Source organism: Juglans regia, chromosome 2 (genome assembly GCF_001411555.2).
Source record: "Juglans regia cultivar Chandler chromosome 2, Walnut 2.0, whole genome shotgun sequence".
Taxonomy (NCBI): domain Eukaryota; kingdom Viridiplantae; phylum Streptophyta; class Magnoliopsida; order Fagales; family Juglandaceae; genus Juglans; species Juglans regia.
The window spans coordinates 28,192,426-28,210,451 of NC_049902.1; the positions used below are offsets into that span (position 1 = coordinate 28,192,426).

The following is an 18,026-nucleotide window of genomic DNA, read 5'->3' on the forward strand; positions in this document are numbered from 1 at the left end:
CCAACATTCGCACCTCTCATGGAAAAAGAAGACAAAAGCAATAAAGCCGTACGCCCAGCGGAGGAGGGAATTAACGATTTCTTCACGTCAAGTCTAACGGTGACAACAATCCGGATGTACAAAACTCGTCAATATTGGTACTTTATCAGAGAAGTGAAACCTCATTGGCTGTCACCTTGTAAAACTGACGGATCGTATAATTGACTGACGGTCTAGGTCCCCAACGCCGTTTGCTGCACTGAGTACCAGATTGCGTATTTGCCGGCCCACTTGGGTTTCGTGTAAGGGCGTGACCGTGTGGGGACCAAAAACCATTAATAAGATGCTCCCATTTTGAAGTTTTTTTTTTTCTTTTTATTCATTTTGGGTATTTTTATTTTTTAATAATATTTTTTTGTTATTAAAAGCTTTTTAATGATTTTTTGAGATTTTTTTTAACCGAATTGCAGACTTTCCATTAACCACGTGGCATATTATGTCACTCAAAAAATTAATTAATAATATTAAATCAGATATTAATTTTTATAATATCTTTATGATTAGAATATTTTTTATTTACAAACTAGCTAGTGAAGATTATATATATATATATATATATTTATAATAAGTTTTAAATATGATTTGAAATGCTTAAATTGAATTGTTATGCTTTTTATATCTTTATTAATATCGAAATACTTCATTACTAATTCAAGCAATCAATTCTTAACTCATTTTGAAAATCTCATTTTGAAAATCCCATTTTGATTTCTCAAGCCTTCTAAAATGTTTTTTTTTTTGTTTTTGTTTTTTTCCCGATTGTAATCGCCAAAACTAGATTTGGACCCACTATTTACCTAATTGATCTCATTACACTTTCTATAATTAGCTTTCTTTTAAAAATCGTCTTACCAATTTTTACTATATGTCAAGATTAATTACACTTTTCATTCACCCGAGATGACAAAATTTTCATGAAGTACATCATTGCAAAATTACAAGTGCACCCTTAATTGAGATGCAATGTATTAATCAAAATTAAAATGACATAATCTTAACAGGATATAAACATTAACTTTTGATAATTTCACAATGTAACGTGTGATAGCAATGTACTTCGATCACATGGTATATAAGTTTTCTTATAAAGCCCTTCAAAAAAAAAAACAAAATTCTTATAAAGCAATGATATTATCTACACTATACACTATATGACATAATTTGATTTGAAATATAAATTTTTAAATTTGAATTTTATAAATCAAATCTTACTATTTAAGTGATGTAGATGATATTGTGAAAATGATAACAAAAAAGTAAAAGCAAAGTACAAACTAACAAGAAACAATCAATAATACAATACATAATTTACGTGGTTTGGCAACGTGCCTACGTTTACGGAGCTGCAGATAATTTTATTATCTTGAGGAATGTCATTGTACACTGTGGAGCAAAATTTAAATGCTAAAAAAGGGTCATACTATTAATAATAATATACATAGGGGTATAAAAAAGTTCACAATTTTTGGGTTATTCGCTCAAGCACTCCTTGATTGAATTCTATGTTTGATGTTTGCTTGAATGAGTGTCAAGCGAACTTTTTTCTTGCTATTCTCAAGTCACAAGCCTTCGCTCCCTCGTGCAAACCCTAACTTCGACTTGGGCCCAAGTCTGCACTCTATGGCGCAAGCCTTATTGAAAATTTGTCAAAAAATCGTAACGAATTCTTGTCGGGTCGTGTCATAAAATTGGACTGGTAAAAGAATAAATCAGATTCCACAAATTTAATAAATGATATACTTTACATACCAGCTTGAAAATAGAATGATTTTTTACTTATATATTAAGATTAACTTAATTTATCTTTGTATTGTGAACAAGCTGCTAGATCCCACACTCTACAGTAGCTGGACAATTACTTCGCCACTGATAGAATTAAATGTGCAATGAAGCTGGCAGAGCAGGGAAACGATGTTGTTCCTCCTGAGTTTTGATCCGTTGGTCCATGATGTTGTCGTCATGCACATTTAGCTTGCTTCTTTTAATAATTGGTTTCTCTTTGAGGTAGTACCAATAAATACGATTTGGACCCACCATTCCTTAAAGTTTGCTTGATCTAGATTACTACTTTTGCAATTGTAATATTGGAATTTCATTGATTGAATGGCACAAGCTTGATATTGCCGCTGCAATTGTATAAATAGTAGCTACACTTTTAGTTATTATCTAGTTGTATTCCAATCATATATATTCGATTGAAAAATTAAAAAATATAAATAGTAAGTACCCTAACCTACGCAAGCCCTCTTAATTGTAAGATACAATAATGGTGGTTGCTAGCTTGATAAGATCAGAGAATGTTCCCTGATTGCATTGATGATTTTAGTGGATACATTGTTGTATTAGCGGCGAGATTCAAATTGACGAGTTTTAAAATTTGCAAGTGTTTAAAATTGTTTTGGTCAAACCTACACCACTCTGGCCACCGGCTGCCTACACGCGCTCCACCCCACAACCCCACAGCTGTCGATAGACTATCGGGATGAAACGGAATCGCGGCGAAAATCATGGCGAGTGATTCTCACGCGCATGGCCATCACTCGCCACCGTACCATAAAGCGTCCGACAACTATACGCTAGTAGATGATGGTAAAGGAAAGATGCATTGAAATATTCTGGAAATATAAATCATTTAATGTCTTAACAGCCCTTTATTAAAAATAAAATTACACTTCACAAAACCTAAGAGAGTCAAAAAAGTATTATTTAAGTGATCTGTCGATGCTCTATCTTTAGAGTTCTGCAGAAAGAAGAAGATTCTTCAGTGTTTTGCTATGATTCATTATACAATTTAATAGCGCTGGAAAGCAAGAAAAGCTAAGGGATTTGATGATAAAATGCCCTGAACTTAACAAAGTTTTAAACACAATCAACCCTAGTGAAAGCTATGATGCCATGATACCCTGGCATCTTTGTGGAAAAGCAGCCTTACTTTTGGGGTTCATATCCCCTTAATTCAGTCTCCATTTTATAGCTCTTTTGCCTTCCAATCTCGTCTGATGAGAAACGTGAATGGTAAAATTAACTTGACTCCTATACTGAGATATTAAAGTCAAAGGTAATAATGTTTCTGTAAGGTAGCAGTGATTGGAAACCCAAGATACCTAGATCTCTAAGGACTTAACTGTGGCTTTACCAAGACTATGTTCCCTTCTGGACCTTCACATATGTACTATAGATTAAGCTTTTGCTTGACCATAATCCCCAAGATGCCATACCACTTTCTCAGTTTTCATCTTCTTTGGTACAAGGATAAACTCTGTTCACAAAATCAACAAGTCAAGCGTCATATCATGTTAACTCTCTCGCTCGACTGCCAATTCTGTTTGAGACTTGGAGAGAGTCATGTTACTTACAACTGGGTACGTGAATACAACATCTACTGTCAAACCACATTAGTTATAAAAAAAATTAAAAAAAAAAAATTCTAAGCAAGCAAATATTTCATTAAGAAGTGGAAACGAGTTACACGAGGAGAGGTGGGTTTTCCCATTAAACACCCTATTTACAACAACCACAACGTAAAAGGAAAAAGAAAATCGGGTTTTAGGTCCAAAAACTTGGTCCCTACCCATACCCTTCAGATCAGAATTCAGAAAATGAATCTTTTTCAGATCATCTTGTACTAACATTTGCTCAGATACAAAAGAAACACTACTGATTTTAAACTATAATAATATTCACAAGCATTTGAACAAGTACTTTTATACAACACAAACAAACTTTCAACTCATCCAAACTCAAAACATAGTACTTCATTCTCTGCATTTTTTTCAAACCAATAAAATTGGGGTACTAGATGCTGGTCCTATTGCAAAAACGTATAAAACAAAAAACAAGTAACTATTACAGACTAGAAACAAACAAAATTAATCAAGACGGAGAGGTGAGAACAAGGCAGATTCATCTGATCTTCAACCCAAGATAAGATTGTTAGATCGAATGGGACTCCTTTGTTTGAGCAGAATCCTTAGTTGAGACTTTTGACACTCCAGCTTTGTGCCCCAATGCCTACTTTTGGATCCCATTGCTCGAACAACTCGTGGAAATTCAACAAACCCTTTGATCCCTCGCTTTATATGAGGATTCTCAGGTTCTGGAGAGGCTTTTCTCTGAATTGTCATTAATGAAACGCCATTAATGTTATAGTCACATGATTTATCTCCCAAAACAAGCCTTGTAGACTCCCTTGAATCGATAGCATTATTATCATAATAATCTAACTTCTCACTTAACTCCGAACCTGCTGAATCGATACCACTATTATCATTGCAGGCTGTCTTCTCACCTAAGAACAACTGTTTGGACTTGCCTGAAAAACTAGCAACAGAATCAGAAGCAGTGGTGGTTCCTGGTGGATTATCTTCTTGATTCTTTTCCTTCAACTTGGGAGGTGAACTCGCAATTTGTATCCTTGTACGCTCCAATTCTGAAAGCTTCTCTTCGAAGAGAAACTTTGCCTCAGTGAGCTTCATCTGAACTCTCTCTTCCCTCAACACCTCAGCCATCCTTAGCATCTTTCTTTCTTCTTCCATCTCTCTCTTCATCATGTTGATCTCCACTTTATCAGATGATATTTCTTTTGCAAGCTCTTCACACACCTTCTCCATTGCTTCTCTTCCTCTTCTCTCCTGAGCAAGCTCTTTGGCCAGCCTCTTATTCATCGACTCTGCCTTCTTACGTGTCTTGCGTTCATATTCGAGCTCGGCCTTCAGCTCGATGATCTGGGCCTGTGCAAACTCAAGTTCGGACTGCATCATGGGAGTAAAGAAGGTTAAATCCCAGAAAGAAGCAGCAATCTTACGAGTAGAGCGAGGAAGGCGTAGGGGATGACAGTGCTTGTTACTCTGGCATTGTTGATGTTGGTGTGGCTGTGGATGATGCTGAGGATAATAAAATGGATTATCGTACAGTTTCCACCTGGAGCAAGTGGAGGCGGTAATGGGTTCAGCAGAATGAGAAATGGTTTCGTTTCTGAGATTTTCGGGGCTACTGATCATCATCATCACCATCACCTCTTCCATGTCCTTGTTCTTATTTCTATATGTTGTGTGCTTTTCTCTCCAGCCTTTTGCTTTCTCCTTTGCCTGCTTCCTTTTCCTTTTTCTAATGGGGGTTTTCACTGTTAGGAAAGCAATTGGGGGTAGGCCCATTTGATCCTGGAACGTGCTTTCAAGATGTGGATTGAAAAAGGGTAAAAGTTATATCACATGCACCTCATCCTTAATAATACCGAGATGGAGGTGGTCTTGTTCCTCTCTCTCTGCCATTCTTAATGAATACGTCCTTGTTTATTTATATATCCAAACCAGCCACTCTTCTCACAGGGATTCACCTACAGTATTAATGCGAGGGAGACCCCATATGCCAACCAATTCGCATACTCTTTGGTCAAAGCAATTCAAGGAACCCAACAGGAACACATAAATGTATTAATATCTGTCTCTTTTCTCTGCCAATCTTGAATTGGCAACAATTAAAGAAGTACGGATTGAGAGCTGGCTCCAATCTAGTTGAAAAAGCGTCTCTACAGTCTGGTTGATCGAGCAGTGTCTTTGCAGCTCAAGTGAAACCCCAACCTGAGAGTTTGCTCAACTCCCGCTCGACAGTTAGCTCGAGTGAGGTGCAACCAGAAAGTTTGCTCGACAGTCAGCTCGAGCGAGATGTCAAACCCTAACGTTCGCTCGAGTGTCGCTCGACCCTCGCTCGAGCTAATGTTTGAAATCTAGGGTAGTGCCATTTCAGTATAAATAGAAAACGACGTTTTATAATTGAACTCAGTTTTCATTTTTGAGAGTGAGGCAGCTGCCGTACGAGAGAAGAGAGAGAGAGAGAGAGAGAGAGATTCTTGAGAGGATAATTCTTTGTAAAGAACTTGTGATTCATCTCCTGTATTCCATCTTGGTTGATAATGAATTCATTGAGATCGACCTTGTCAGTGGACATAGGCTCACATTGAGCCAAACTATGTAAATCTTGGTGTTCTGTGTGTGATTGTCATTATTGTCTTTTGTTTATTTCTATTGCGATACTTCAAATTTAGCCTTTAATAACCGTTATCCTAACAAACTGGTATCAGAGCGTTGCTTCTTTACGAGATCTGGATGGATGGCTATGGAAAAGTTTGAAATGGAGAAATTTGACAGCCAGAATAATTTCAGTTTATGGCGCATCAAGATGAAGGCTTTACTGCGACAACAGGGTTTGTCAAAGGTATTAGAAAAGAAGGTGTCTGATGATTCTCCTGCACCTTCAAGAGAAGAAGAAGAAAATGTACATAGTACTATTCTTTTGTCATTATCAGATGGAGTTTTACGGGAGGTTGCTGATGAGGAGACTGCTACTGGTCTTTGGGCTACACTTGAGAGTTTGTATATGAAGAAATTTCTCACCAACGTTTGTATTTGAAACAACGGCTATACACTCTCAAAATGAAGGAAGATACTCCTATCTTTGAACACTTAGATAAATTTAAAAAAATTATTATAGATCTGAGGAATATTAACATTAAGTTTGAAGAAGAGGATCAAGCATTAATTGTTTTGTGTTCATTGCCCATGTCATTTGAAAATTTTGTGAATTCCATGTTGTATGGTAGAGATACTATTTCCTTGGCAGATGTGAAATCTGCTTTGAATTTTAATGAATTGAGAAATAAATTGGATGTGAAGGGCACTGATGAACAAGCCAGTGGTTTGTTTGATAAGGGTTCCTCTAGCAGGGGTAAATTTAGTGATAGGGGTTCAACGAAGAAGAGGGGTAAATCCAGGGGCAATTCATAGTCGAAGTTTAACAAGAAAAATGTTAAATGTCATTACTGTCGTAAATTTGGTTATTACAAAAATGAATGTCCTAAAATGAAAAATAAAGAGGAATGCACTAGTTCCTCTAATGTCGTTAGCATTGTTGATGAAAGTCTAACGATTCAAATATTATCTTAGCAATTAGTGACTCCAGTAGTCGCTTCAGTGACAAGTGGGTCATGGACTCAACTTGTACGTTTCACATGTGTCTTAAGAGGGACTGGTTCACTAATTAAGAACCAGTCAACGATGGTTTCGTTCTGTTAGGGAATGATATGGCTTGTAAAATTGTTGGGATTGGTTCAATCAAGATAAAAATGTTTGATGGAATTGTCAGGAGATTGTCTAACGTCCGATACATCCCAGATTTGAAGGAAAATCTTATTTCTTTAGGCATTCTTGATTCTTTAAGTTTTAAGTACACAGGTGAATGTGGAGCTATTAGAGTCAGTAAGAGCTCCACGATTGTAATGAGAAGAGATAAGACATATGATCTTTATTTTCTTCAAGGCAGTACAGTGATAGGTGCAGCTATATTGTCTGTTTCAAACGATCCAAACTTAGATGTCACCCGTTTGTGGCACATGCATTTCGGTCATATGAATAAAAATGAGATGTCAATTCTAAGTAAGCAATGTTTGTTATGTGACCAGAAGATAGTGAAACTTGAATTTTGTGAACATTGTATGTTTGGAAAACAGTGCAAGGTTCAATTTTCTACAGGAGTTCACAGAACTAAAAGTATTGTGAACTATATTCATTATGATATTTGGGGTCCATCTTTTGTTCCATCAAAAGATGGAGCTCAATATTTGCTTACATTTATTGATGATTTCTCACATAAAGTTTGAATTTATTTTCTGAAGCAGAAAAACAATGTATTTGTTAACTTTAAACAGTAGAAGGCTTTGATTGAAAATTAGATAAAGTAAGAAAATAAAGCGACTTCGAACTAAAAATGGTATGGAATTTTGCGAATGTGAGTTTAATGAATTCTGCAAAAATGAAGATATTGCTAGGCACAACACAGTTAGACATACTCCACAACAAAATGAGGTAGTTGAACGAATGAAAATGACTCTCTTGGAGAGAGCCCGCAGTATGCTTTCTAATGCAGGCTTGTCTAAGGATTTTTGGGCTGAACTAATCAACATAGCTTGCTTCCTGGTTAACCGCTCTCTAGCCACAGCTATTGGTTTGAAAACTCCAAATGAGGTATGGTCTGATACTCCTGCTGATTATTCAAGTTTGAAAATTTTTTGTTATCCTGCATAATTTTATGTTAATGATGGAAAACTTGAGTCAATGGCAAATAATGACATATTCATTGGATATGCCAATGGGATGAATTGATTTAGGTTGTGGTGTACTGATCCTAAATCACATAGGTTTGTAATTAGTAATGATGCTGTATATGATGAAAAATCTATGCTTAATTCGAGAAAAGAGTTTAATGTGTCTGCAAGTGAAGAGCAGGGCATTGGCAAGAAGGTGGAGTTTCAGGTGGAACACCACAGGGGATGCCAGGTGGCACCCAAGATCATGCTATTGCAAATAAGTATGATTCTGATTCTGATTCTGATTATGATATTGGCGCATAGGGTGAGTAAGACTACAATATAGCTACTAGTAGACAGAGGAGGCAGATTAGACCACCTCAAAGATATGCTCATGTAGATATGGTAATGTATGCTCTTACTACGGCAGAGAACATTGTTGGTCAGGAGCCTTCCAGTTATTCAGAAGCTGTCAAGAGTAAGGAATTGCACAGTGGTGCGTGGCGATGACTGAAGAGATTGAGTCTCTTCACAAAAACCAAATATGAGATCTGGTTATGTTGCCGAAGAAGATTAAGATTGTTGGCTACAAATGGGCCTTCAAAAGAAAAGAGGGAATCAAGGGTGATATAGATGCAAGATACAAGGCACGCTTGGTTTCCAAGGGCTACAGTCAGAGGGAAGACATCGACTTCAATGAAGTTTTCTCTCTAGTTGTGAAACACAGTTCAATCAAATTGTTACTTGCTATAGTAGCATTGTATGACTTAGAGCTACAATAACTTGATGTTAAAACAGCGTTCCTACATGGTGAGTTTGATGAGACCATTTACATACATCAGCCAGAGGGGTTCATTATTGAAGATAAAGAAGATCATGTATACAGATTGAAGAAGTCATTGTATGTTTTGAAGCAGTCTCCAAGGCAATAGTATAAACGTTTTGATTCTTTTATGATTGATCATAGTTATATGAGGAGTAACTATGATATTTATGTTTATCACATGCAGTCATCTGATGGTTCTTTCATTTATTTGCTACTTTATGTTGATGATATGCTTGTTGCCGCTAAATGCATATCTGATATTGATTTGTTGAAAACTCAACTAAAAAATGAGTTTGAAATGAAAGATTTAGGTGTTGCAAAGAAGATTTTGGGGATGGAGATCCACAGGGATAAGAAAGCTGAAAAGTTGTATTTGTCCCAAGAAAAGTATAATGAGAAAGTTCTTGAAAGATTTGGAATGTCTAATTCCAAACTAGTAAGCACACTGCTTGTACACACTTTAAACTTTCAGCTTCCCTATCTCCTTAGACAGACGAGGAGGAACGATTCATGGCTAGTGTTTCTTACTTCAGTGCAGTTGACAGTATTATATATGCAATGGTTTGTACTCGTCCAGATATTTCACAGGCAGTAAACGTTGTCAGCAGGTATATGGCTAATCCAGGTAAGACTCATTGGCAGGCTGTGAAATGGATACTCAGGTATTTGGAATAAACTTTGGACTTTGGCTTAGTATTTGATAGAGATGCTTATTTCAATTCCAGAGTTATTGGTTATGTTGATTCTAATTATGTTGGGGACTTAGATAAAAGAATATGATTGGCAGGATATGTTTTCACTTTGTGTGGGTTTGCTATTAGTTGGAAAACAACACTACAATCCATTGTTGCTTTATCAACAGAGGCAGAGTACATGGCAACAACTGAGGCTATTAAGGATGTCATTTGGTTGAAAGGCCTGATCAGTGATTTGAGAATACAACAGGATGGGATTTCAGTATTCTGTGACAGTCAGAGTGTAATACATTTGACCAAAAATCAAATGTATCATGAGAAAACAAAGCACATTGATGTCAGGTATCATTTTCTCAGAGAGATTGTTACAGAGGGTATTGTAGAAATTCAAAAGATTGCTACTACTGAAAATCCAGCAAATATGATGACAAAGCCAATTGCACTGTACAAGTGCAAACTCTGTTTGGACTTGATTGGTGTTCGAGGTTTGTGATTCCCTTAGGGGATTTGGTGGAGGGGATCAGTTTTGTGGTCAATGGATTTTGTGTTAGGTTGGTAGAGTTCAAGGCAAGGTGGGGATTTGTTAAGAGGTGCCTTAAATCTAGTTGATAAAGCGCCTCTGTAGTCAAGTCGCTCGAGCGGTGTCTCTGCAGCTCGAGCGAAGCTCCAACCTGAGAGTTCGCTCGACTCCCGCTCGACAGTTAGCTAGAGCAGGATGCAACTCGAGAGTTCACTCGACACTTGCTTGACAGTCAATATAAATAAAAAAACATCATTTTGTAATTGAACTCAGTTTTCATTTTTTAGAGTGAGGTAGTTGTCGTACAGAGAGAGAGAGAGAGAGAGAGAGAGAGGATAATTCTTGGTAAAGAATTTGTGATTCATCTCCTGTACTCCATTTTTATTGATAGTGAATTCCTTGAGACCGACCTTGCCAATAAACGTAGGCTCACATTGAGCCGAACCACTTAAATCTTGGTGTTCTGTGTGTGATTGTCATTATTTTCTTTTGTTTATTTCTGCTGCGATAATTCAAATTTAGCATTTGATAACCAATTTATCCCAACAGTATGTTTATGCCATCTGATGGAAAAATTGTAATCTATGCAAAAAACGTAAACAAATAAAGTTGGAAAGTTGCATTCCAGATGACCACATTCAGTTGCAAACTTACAGAAATCGATAGCGGATTATAACAAGTCCAGATGTGACGCTGCAACTGAACATGCCATGACCAATATTGCATAGCTTAAAACTTTTAAGCATCATTAAACTAGAGTTTAGTGCTAATTTATCTTCCTGATTCTTTAAATTGAGATACCCATCCAAGGCTATTAGTTACCGTTGATCCAGGTATTGATTTGTGACCAATCAAACATCGACCACTAGGGATGTAAACTCAAATCGAAAAACTGGAAAACCGGACCGGACCGGACTGAACAGGACCGGTTTTACCGGTTTTGAACCGGTCCGGTCCGGAACCGGTTTTTAAAACGTAAAAACCGGCCGGTTCCGGTGTTGATTAAAAAAAAATAATAATAATATTTTTATATATAAGTTTTATACAAAATATTATATATATATTAAATATTAATATATATATAAGGTTTATATATAATGTATAATTATAAATTTTTATGTGAAATTTTATATATAACATATATATTCATATATGAAATAATTTCTTATTATAATTTATAAATTATTACATAAAATGTTAATACTAAATCACTAAAAGTTTATAACTAATAATAATATATAACTTATAACTATACCAATAGTCTAATATTAATACTATTATATAGTCTAATATATTAATAAAAGTATAAAACAGTTTTTTTTAAATCAATTTTTTTTTTATAAACAAATTTTTAATGAAAAATTGTGAAATTTACATTTTAAAAAAACCGAAAAACCGGACCGGACCGGACCGAACCGGAAACCGGTAAAACCGGAAGTACCGGTTTAGAAGGGTAACCGGTGCGTAATCGGTTTTGAAAAATACAAAACTGGTACATACCGGTTCGGTCCTAGATTTTATCCAAAACCGGACTGAACCGGACCGGTTACACCCCTAGGCTTTGGTGGGCCCCACCAAGTGGGCTTCAATTTGGGGTTTAAAGGGGGTTTGGTTAGGGTTTGAGATGCTATCAAGCCCAAAACCAATTTTTCTTGGCCCAATCAAATTTCCAAGGTTTAAAAGGTTGGATAATGATGTCATAACAAGGATTTGATTAATTAATCGCATGTGAGAGTGATTTAATCAAGTGATTAAACACAATGCTAGAAATCGGGTTAAAAAGGATTTGGAGACCAACTTTAGGGTTTGGGGAAACCGTTTAGGATTTCGGTTTGAACCAATCTTTTGGAGTTTCAATTGGATTCCAACCATTTAGGATTTTTCTAGGGTTGAAATCCTCTTTGGTCTGGCACAATTTAGTTGATCAGATGAAACAGAGCTTTGCTTAGGTGGCATGATCTCACACCTTGACTTCCTTCACAAATCCATCTAATAGTTCCTCATGGTGCCAAGTGTCTAATACTATTCACTATGTGTGGCTAAGATCTTGCCAAGTGTCCAAATAAAACTCCTCCAATCTAATTTGGACATTTCACACTGTGATCTTGAAAACACTGCACTGGGTGCGCTTATCGTGGTTACTATTCACTCCAAAAAAATACATAATAAACTTAGTACTGAAAAATTCTAAATATTCATATTAACCTATAGTGAAAATCGTTTACCGAAATTCAACCCCGATGATGGGAACCAAGGTGGGCCTAGTCTTAAAGATATGTTGCAAGTACCAGATGGGTCAAATACAAGTTCAAGGGCATAAACGATGAAGATTATGCTTTGATTCATTTCATAAGCTATGGAAAGGGCAACAACATGACTTATAGGCTTTGGACACTTGAAGACTTTCAACTTATTTAATTAATTTCAAGGATCTATTTTATTTGCTTAGAATAATTGGGTTTATGCCTATGCAAGGGCATATTGGGAAAATTATTATTTTATTGAACTAGGGTTAGGGTTACTGTAGCGAGTTACTGTAGCTCCGTACTGTAGCCGCGGCACTGTTCATCCAGGGGCACTTTTGGAAGATGGGGGGTTTATTTTGGCTAGGGTTTCATTATGTTTTACTTTAAATACTCTATGTGGCCACATTTTAATCAGATTATGAAGTTTATGAAATTTGATGAATTTATTCATTGTGAGTTGAGTTTTACTCCTCTTGTTCTTAATTGAACTTTTGAACTTATCAAAGGTAAATCACAACCTTTGTGGCGTTCCTCCTTTGTAATCTGGGTTCTTGAGACGGGTTCTTCAACGGGTCTAGATTTTAATATAATCTAGGTTCTTGAAACAAGTTCTCATCGGGTCTAGATTCTCCATCCATAGACTTGATTTTGGCTTTCTTGGGAAGTTTTCAAATTGACTGTGGGTTCAAGGGATTTCATTCCCGCGGGTTCATATCATTTGGTATTCAGAGCAAGGTTTCCAATCAGGTCTGATTCTATCTTTTAATTTTAGTATCCTTAAATTTAATTCTAGGGCTTCATTGTTCTAGGGTTGCCAAAAAAAAAAAAAATTGAAATAAAAAGTAGGCTGCCGAAATTCTTAAGGTTTTGGGTTTGGCTGAAATTTGCATCACCTAGGGTTTCAAAATTCTAGGGTTTCCTGCATCTCTAAGTTTGTCAATTGCTTGGAGAGTCGTTCCATTGATTATTTTCTATTTCATTGTCCATGTTTGTGTGTTTGAATTCAATTGGTTGGTTTTCACAATTGAATATTGCTGTTTGTGGATGAATTAGAGAAAAGAAAAGAAAAGAAAAGAAAAGAAAAGAAAGAAAGGAAAAGAAAAGAAAAGAAAAGAAAGGAAAGGAAAGGAGAAAAGAAAATTCCAAAAAAAAAAAAAAAGAAGTTGAAGAGAAGAGAAGGTAGCATATTCAAAGTTGCTAAATAGTTACAACAATGAGAAAGAAAGAAATTTGTTGATTGAACCTTATCATCAAAGGGGCTGCTGCATACATCACTCAAGTTGGTATCTTGTCTTATTGCTACTCTTTCATTCGTATAACTTCATTGATTCTCGTGTCATTTTTATTCCTTCATGTTTCTCTTGTTCTTGTTTCCTGAATCTAATTACTAGTTGGGATAAAACAAGGTTGCCTTGTCTTGATTGAGTTCATTTAGTTCTGAAAGAACTTGAGTGGGAAAACTCTTGAGGTAAAAGGCAAGAGAGTGTGAGATTATTATCGAGTAAAAAGCCAATTCAGAGTTACACACGAGTGGAGTGTCATTATTTGAGTGTAAACACGTAAGGGAGTGTGTGAGGTTTTTCACTAACATTCTTTTTGTGCAGCACATTATGATGTCTCATAGGAGTGACTCATCACCAAAGGAGATGGTAGATAACACATCCTTTGTGTTGCATGTCATGCAACAACAGTTTGAGAAGTTGAACTTAGTGTTGGGTGAACTGAGGGATAGGATGGACCATCAAGATGTGGTAATTAGAAATCTTCATGGCAGGAGAGATAGGAGGCATCCCGAGTTTAGTGTTGAAAATGGGTATGAGAATGAAGAGTATGGTGATTCTCTTGTTACTAGGCATGCACTCAATACAAAAATTAAGATGGATGATATAGAGCAGAAGAGTGAGAATATTTTTCATACTAGATGCCACATCAACAACAAGGTATGTAGTATGATCATTGATTTGAGGAGTTGTATTAATTTAGCTAGCACTACTTTAGTTGAGAAATTGAATTTACGTACCTTGAAACACCCTAGACCATACATGTTGCACTGGTTGAGTGATTGTGGGGAGGTTAGGGTAAATAAGCAAGTGCTAGTTTCTTTTTCAATTGGAAAATACCAGGATATGGTGCTTTGTGATGTAGTGCCTATGCATGCTAGTCATATTTTGTTAGGAAAGCCATGGCAGTATGATAGGAAGGTGATCCATGATGGGTTAAGGAACATGTACAGTTTTGAAAAAGATGGAAAAACAATCAAACTTGCTCCTTTAACTCCAAAACAGGTCCATGGGGATCAATTGAAGCTGAAATGTAAGGTTGCTCAAAACAGAAAGAGTGAAAATGAGAGTGATAAAAAAAGAAAGAGTAAAAGTGAGAGTGATCAAAAAAGAAAAAGTGAAAAGGAGATTGAGCAAACAAGGAAGAGTGAAAGTGAGAATGAGCTGAAAAGCAAGAGTGAAGGTGAGAGTGAAAGTGAAAGTGAAAGTTGAGCTGAAAAGCAAGAGTGAATGTGAGATTGAGAAGAAAAGAAATAGTGAGACCGAAATGGAGAAAGAGAGAAAAATGAGAGAGAAAAAAGAAGAGGGTGAGACTAAGACCTCAAGCAAAAGAGAGAATGAGTTGAAAAATAATTATGAGGTCGAGAGTACAAAAAAAGATGAAGAAAAAGAGAGTGATAGAAAAAAAGAGAGTGAAAAGAAAAAAGAGTGTGAAAGGGAAAAAGAGAGTGAAAAAGAAAAAGAGAGTGGAAAGAAAAGAGAGTTTGAAGAAAGTGAGAGAAAAACAAAGAGAAAAGTGAGTTTTTATGCTAAGGCAAGTCTTAATCCTAACGAACTTGACGTATGTTTGCCTAGTATTGTTGTCTCTTTGTTGCAGGGATATGAGGTCGTGTTTCCAAGTGGTGTATTTAGTGGATTGCCACCCATTAGGGAGATAGAGCACTACATTGATTTTGTGCCAGGTGCAACAATTCCTAACCGACCTTTCTTGGAAGAACATGAGTCATTGACACACTTAAAGGGAGAAGGTAAGTTGTTGACTATAATGCGTGCTAAGCGGGGAGGATTCTATTGAGACTTTTGCTCATGTATTCAAATACACACAAGGTATGGAAACTTTTGTGGTTGATGCTTTAGCAAGAAGGTATGTACTTATCTTCATTTTAGATGCAAAATTGTTGAAACTTGAATATGATAAGGAATTGCATGCTAATGATGATGACTTTGCTATTGTATATGGAACATGTGAGAAAGCATCGTTTGGTAAGTTCTATAAACTAGATTGGTACTTGTTTATAAAGAATAGATTTTATGTACCTACTAGTTTTATATGTAAGTTGCTTGTGTGCGATGGACATGGTGGTTTGTTGGGTAACCATGGTGTAAGGAAGACTTTTGTTGTGTTGCATGAACGTTTGTGGGAATATCATTTGCCTTTCAATGACGTGTTGCATGAACATTTGTGGAAGTATCAATTGCCATTCATTGATGTGTTGCATGAACGTTTGTGGGACTATCATTTGCCCTTCATTGAGTTTGCATATATTTGGAGTAGTCATTCTGGTGTCAAGAAAATATTAGACATTTTGTATGAACATTTATGTTGGTCTAAGATGAAGAGAGATGTCAATTGTATTTGTGGCAGGTGCATTACATGCAGAAAGGCCAAATTTATACTTTTGCCACATGGGTTGCATACGCCCTTACCTATTCCTAGTGAGTCATGTGTAGACATATCTATGGACTTTGTTTTGGGGCTGCCTAGGAAAGAAAGGAGTAGAAATTCTATTTTTGTGGTTATGGATGGATTTATAGAGTTGCATATAACAGGACCATGCATACTACCACTTTATATTCTCCTTTTGAAATTGTTTATAGACTTAATCTATTTACTCCTTTAGATTTAATATCTTTATCTGTTGACAACAGGAGTAGCTTAGATGGATGTTCTCAAATTCTTGAACAAATTAATGACAATGCATATGAAATCAATGATAATGTTACTAACATTTTTCCCTTTGATCCAGGTGGAGATTCGAGGTCGAATCCTTTTGAGGAGAGGGAGAATGATGGGAACCAAGGTGGGCCTAGTCTTAAAGATATGTTGCAAGTACCAGATGGGTCAAATACAAGTTCAAGGGCTTAAACGATGAAGATTATGCTTTGATTCATTTCATAAGCTATGGAAAGGGCAACAACATGACTTATAGGCTTTGGACACTTGAAGACTTTCAACTTATTTAATTAATTTCAAGGACCTATTTTATTTGCTTAGAATAATTGGGTTTATGCCTATGCAAGGGCATATTAGGAAAGTTATTATTTTATTGAACTAGGGTTAGGGTTACTGTAGCGAGTTACTGTAGCTCCGTACTGTAGCCGCGGCACTGTTCATCCAGGGGCACTTTTGGAAGATGGAGGGTTTATTTTGGCTAGGGTTTCAATATGTTTTGCTTTAAATACTCTATGTGGCCACATTTTAATCAGATTATGAAGTTTATGAAATTTGATGAATTTATTCATTGTGAGTTGAGTTTTACTCCTCTTGTTCTTGATTGAACTTTTGAACTTATCAAAGGTAAATCACAACCTTTGTGGCGTTCCTCCTTTGTAATCTGGGTTCTTGAGACGGGTTCTTTAACGGGTCTAGATTTTAATATAATCTAGGTTCTTGAAACAAGTTCTCATCGGGTCTAGATTCTCCATCCATAGACTTGATTTTGGCTTTCTGGGGAGTTTTCAAATTGACTGTGGGTTCAAGGGATTTCATTCCCGCGGGTTCATATCACCCGAGGTGCCCCTAAAAATAAATTTCACAATTTCCAACAGACGTTTCGTCCGGAATTATGAAAAATGGTTATTGCGTCATAAAATCCTAAATAATCTACTGAGTCTAATGGCACAGACCATAATACATTCTGACACTTCTAACTATCTCAAATAATTAAACTCACAAATCTAGCAACATAGTGAGTGATAACACTGATTATGATGACAGACTAAAACCTAAGCGATTGGTCGATTTGTAAAAACTTATGGATTTTTCACGAGATTCCTAAAGTCAATAGAAATTCCACCAATGAATTTCTAACGGGCTGTTACAGGCTTAGTGCAATAGCACCGCCGTGTGCCGTCCTCCGGCGCCACCACTCTCACAGCAGCTTCCTCTTTCACCGGCCAACCTCCTCCAGCAAGCTTGGCCTCCACCGTGCAGTCCTCCCTCTCCCCTCACGGCAAGTAGCCGAAATGGGTCTTTGACCCATTTCCCCACCGTGTGCCACAGTACGCGACCACCCACGGCCATTGAACGATGCCATGGACCTCCTCTCCCTTTCCCCTTCCTCCTCCACATGACCCATGGCTAGAAGCCCCCTCCTCCACCTCCCGGCTTCTTCCTCTTCACACACATAGGTTGCACACCGTGCCCCGCCACCCACGACAGGTGACCACCACGTCCAGCCTCCACAGGCCGCCACCAAGCCAACCCAACCACCTACGGCCCCGATCTGCCACCCACGAAAGCACACTCTCTCTCACTCTCCCACGGCTTCTCCTCCATGGTATGGCCCGTTCCACCACCGTGAGCCACCGTGGAGCCACCTCAACGCCACCACGAGATC

At 37.0% G+C, this 18,026-nt stretch overlaps 1 protein-coding gene across 1 annotated transcript; it reads right to left on the bottom strand.

Moving 5' to 3' along the window:
- Nucleotides 1-3,578: 3,578 nt before the first annotated feature.
- LOC108989958 lies at nt 3,579-5,287 on the bottom strand. The gene has a single exon (XM_018963748.2). It carries the CDS (start codon nt 5,190-5,192, stop codon nt 3,954-3,956), a length of 1,239 nt encoding a protein of 412 aa, XP_018819293.2. The 5' UTR covers nt 5,193-5,287; the 3' UTR covers nt 3,579-3,953.
- Between the last annotated feature and the right edge of the window lie 12,739 nt (nt 5,288-18,026).

Coding starts and splice junctions, on each gene's coding strand:
- LOC108989958 (XM_018963748.2), bottom strand. CDS start 5,192: ATGGGCCTACCCCCAATTGCTTTCCTAACAGTGAAAACCCCCATTAGA.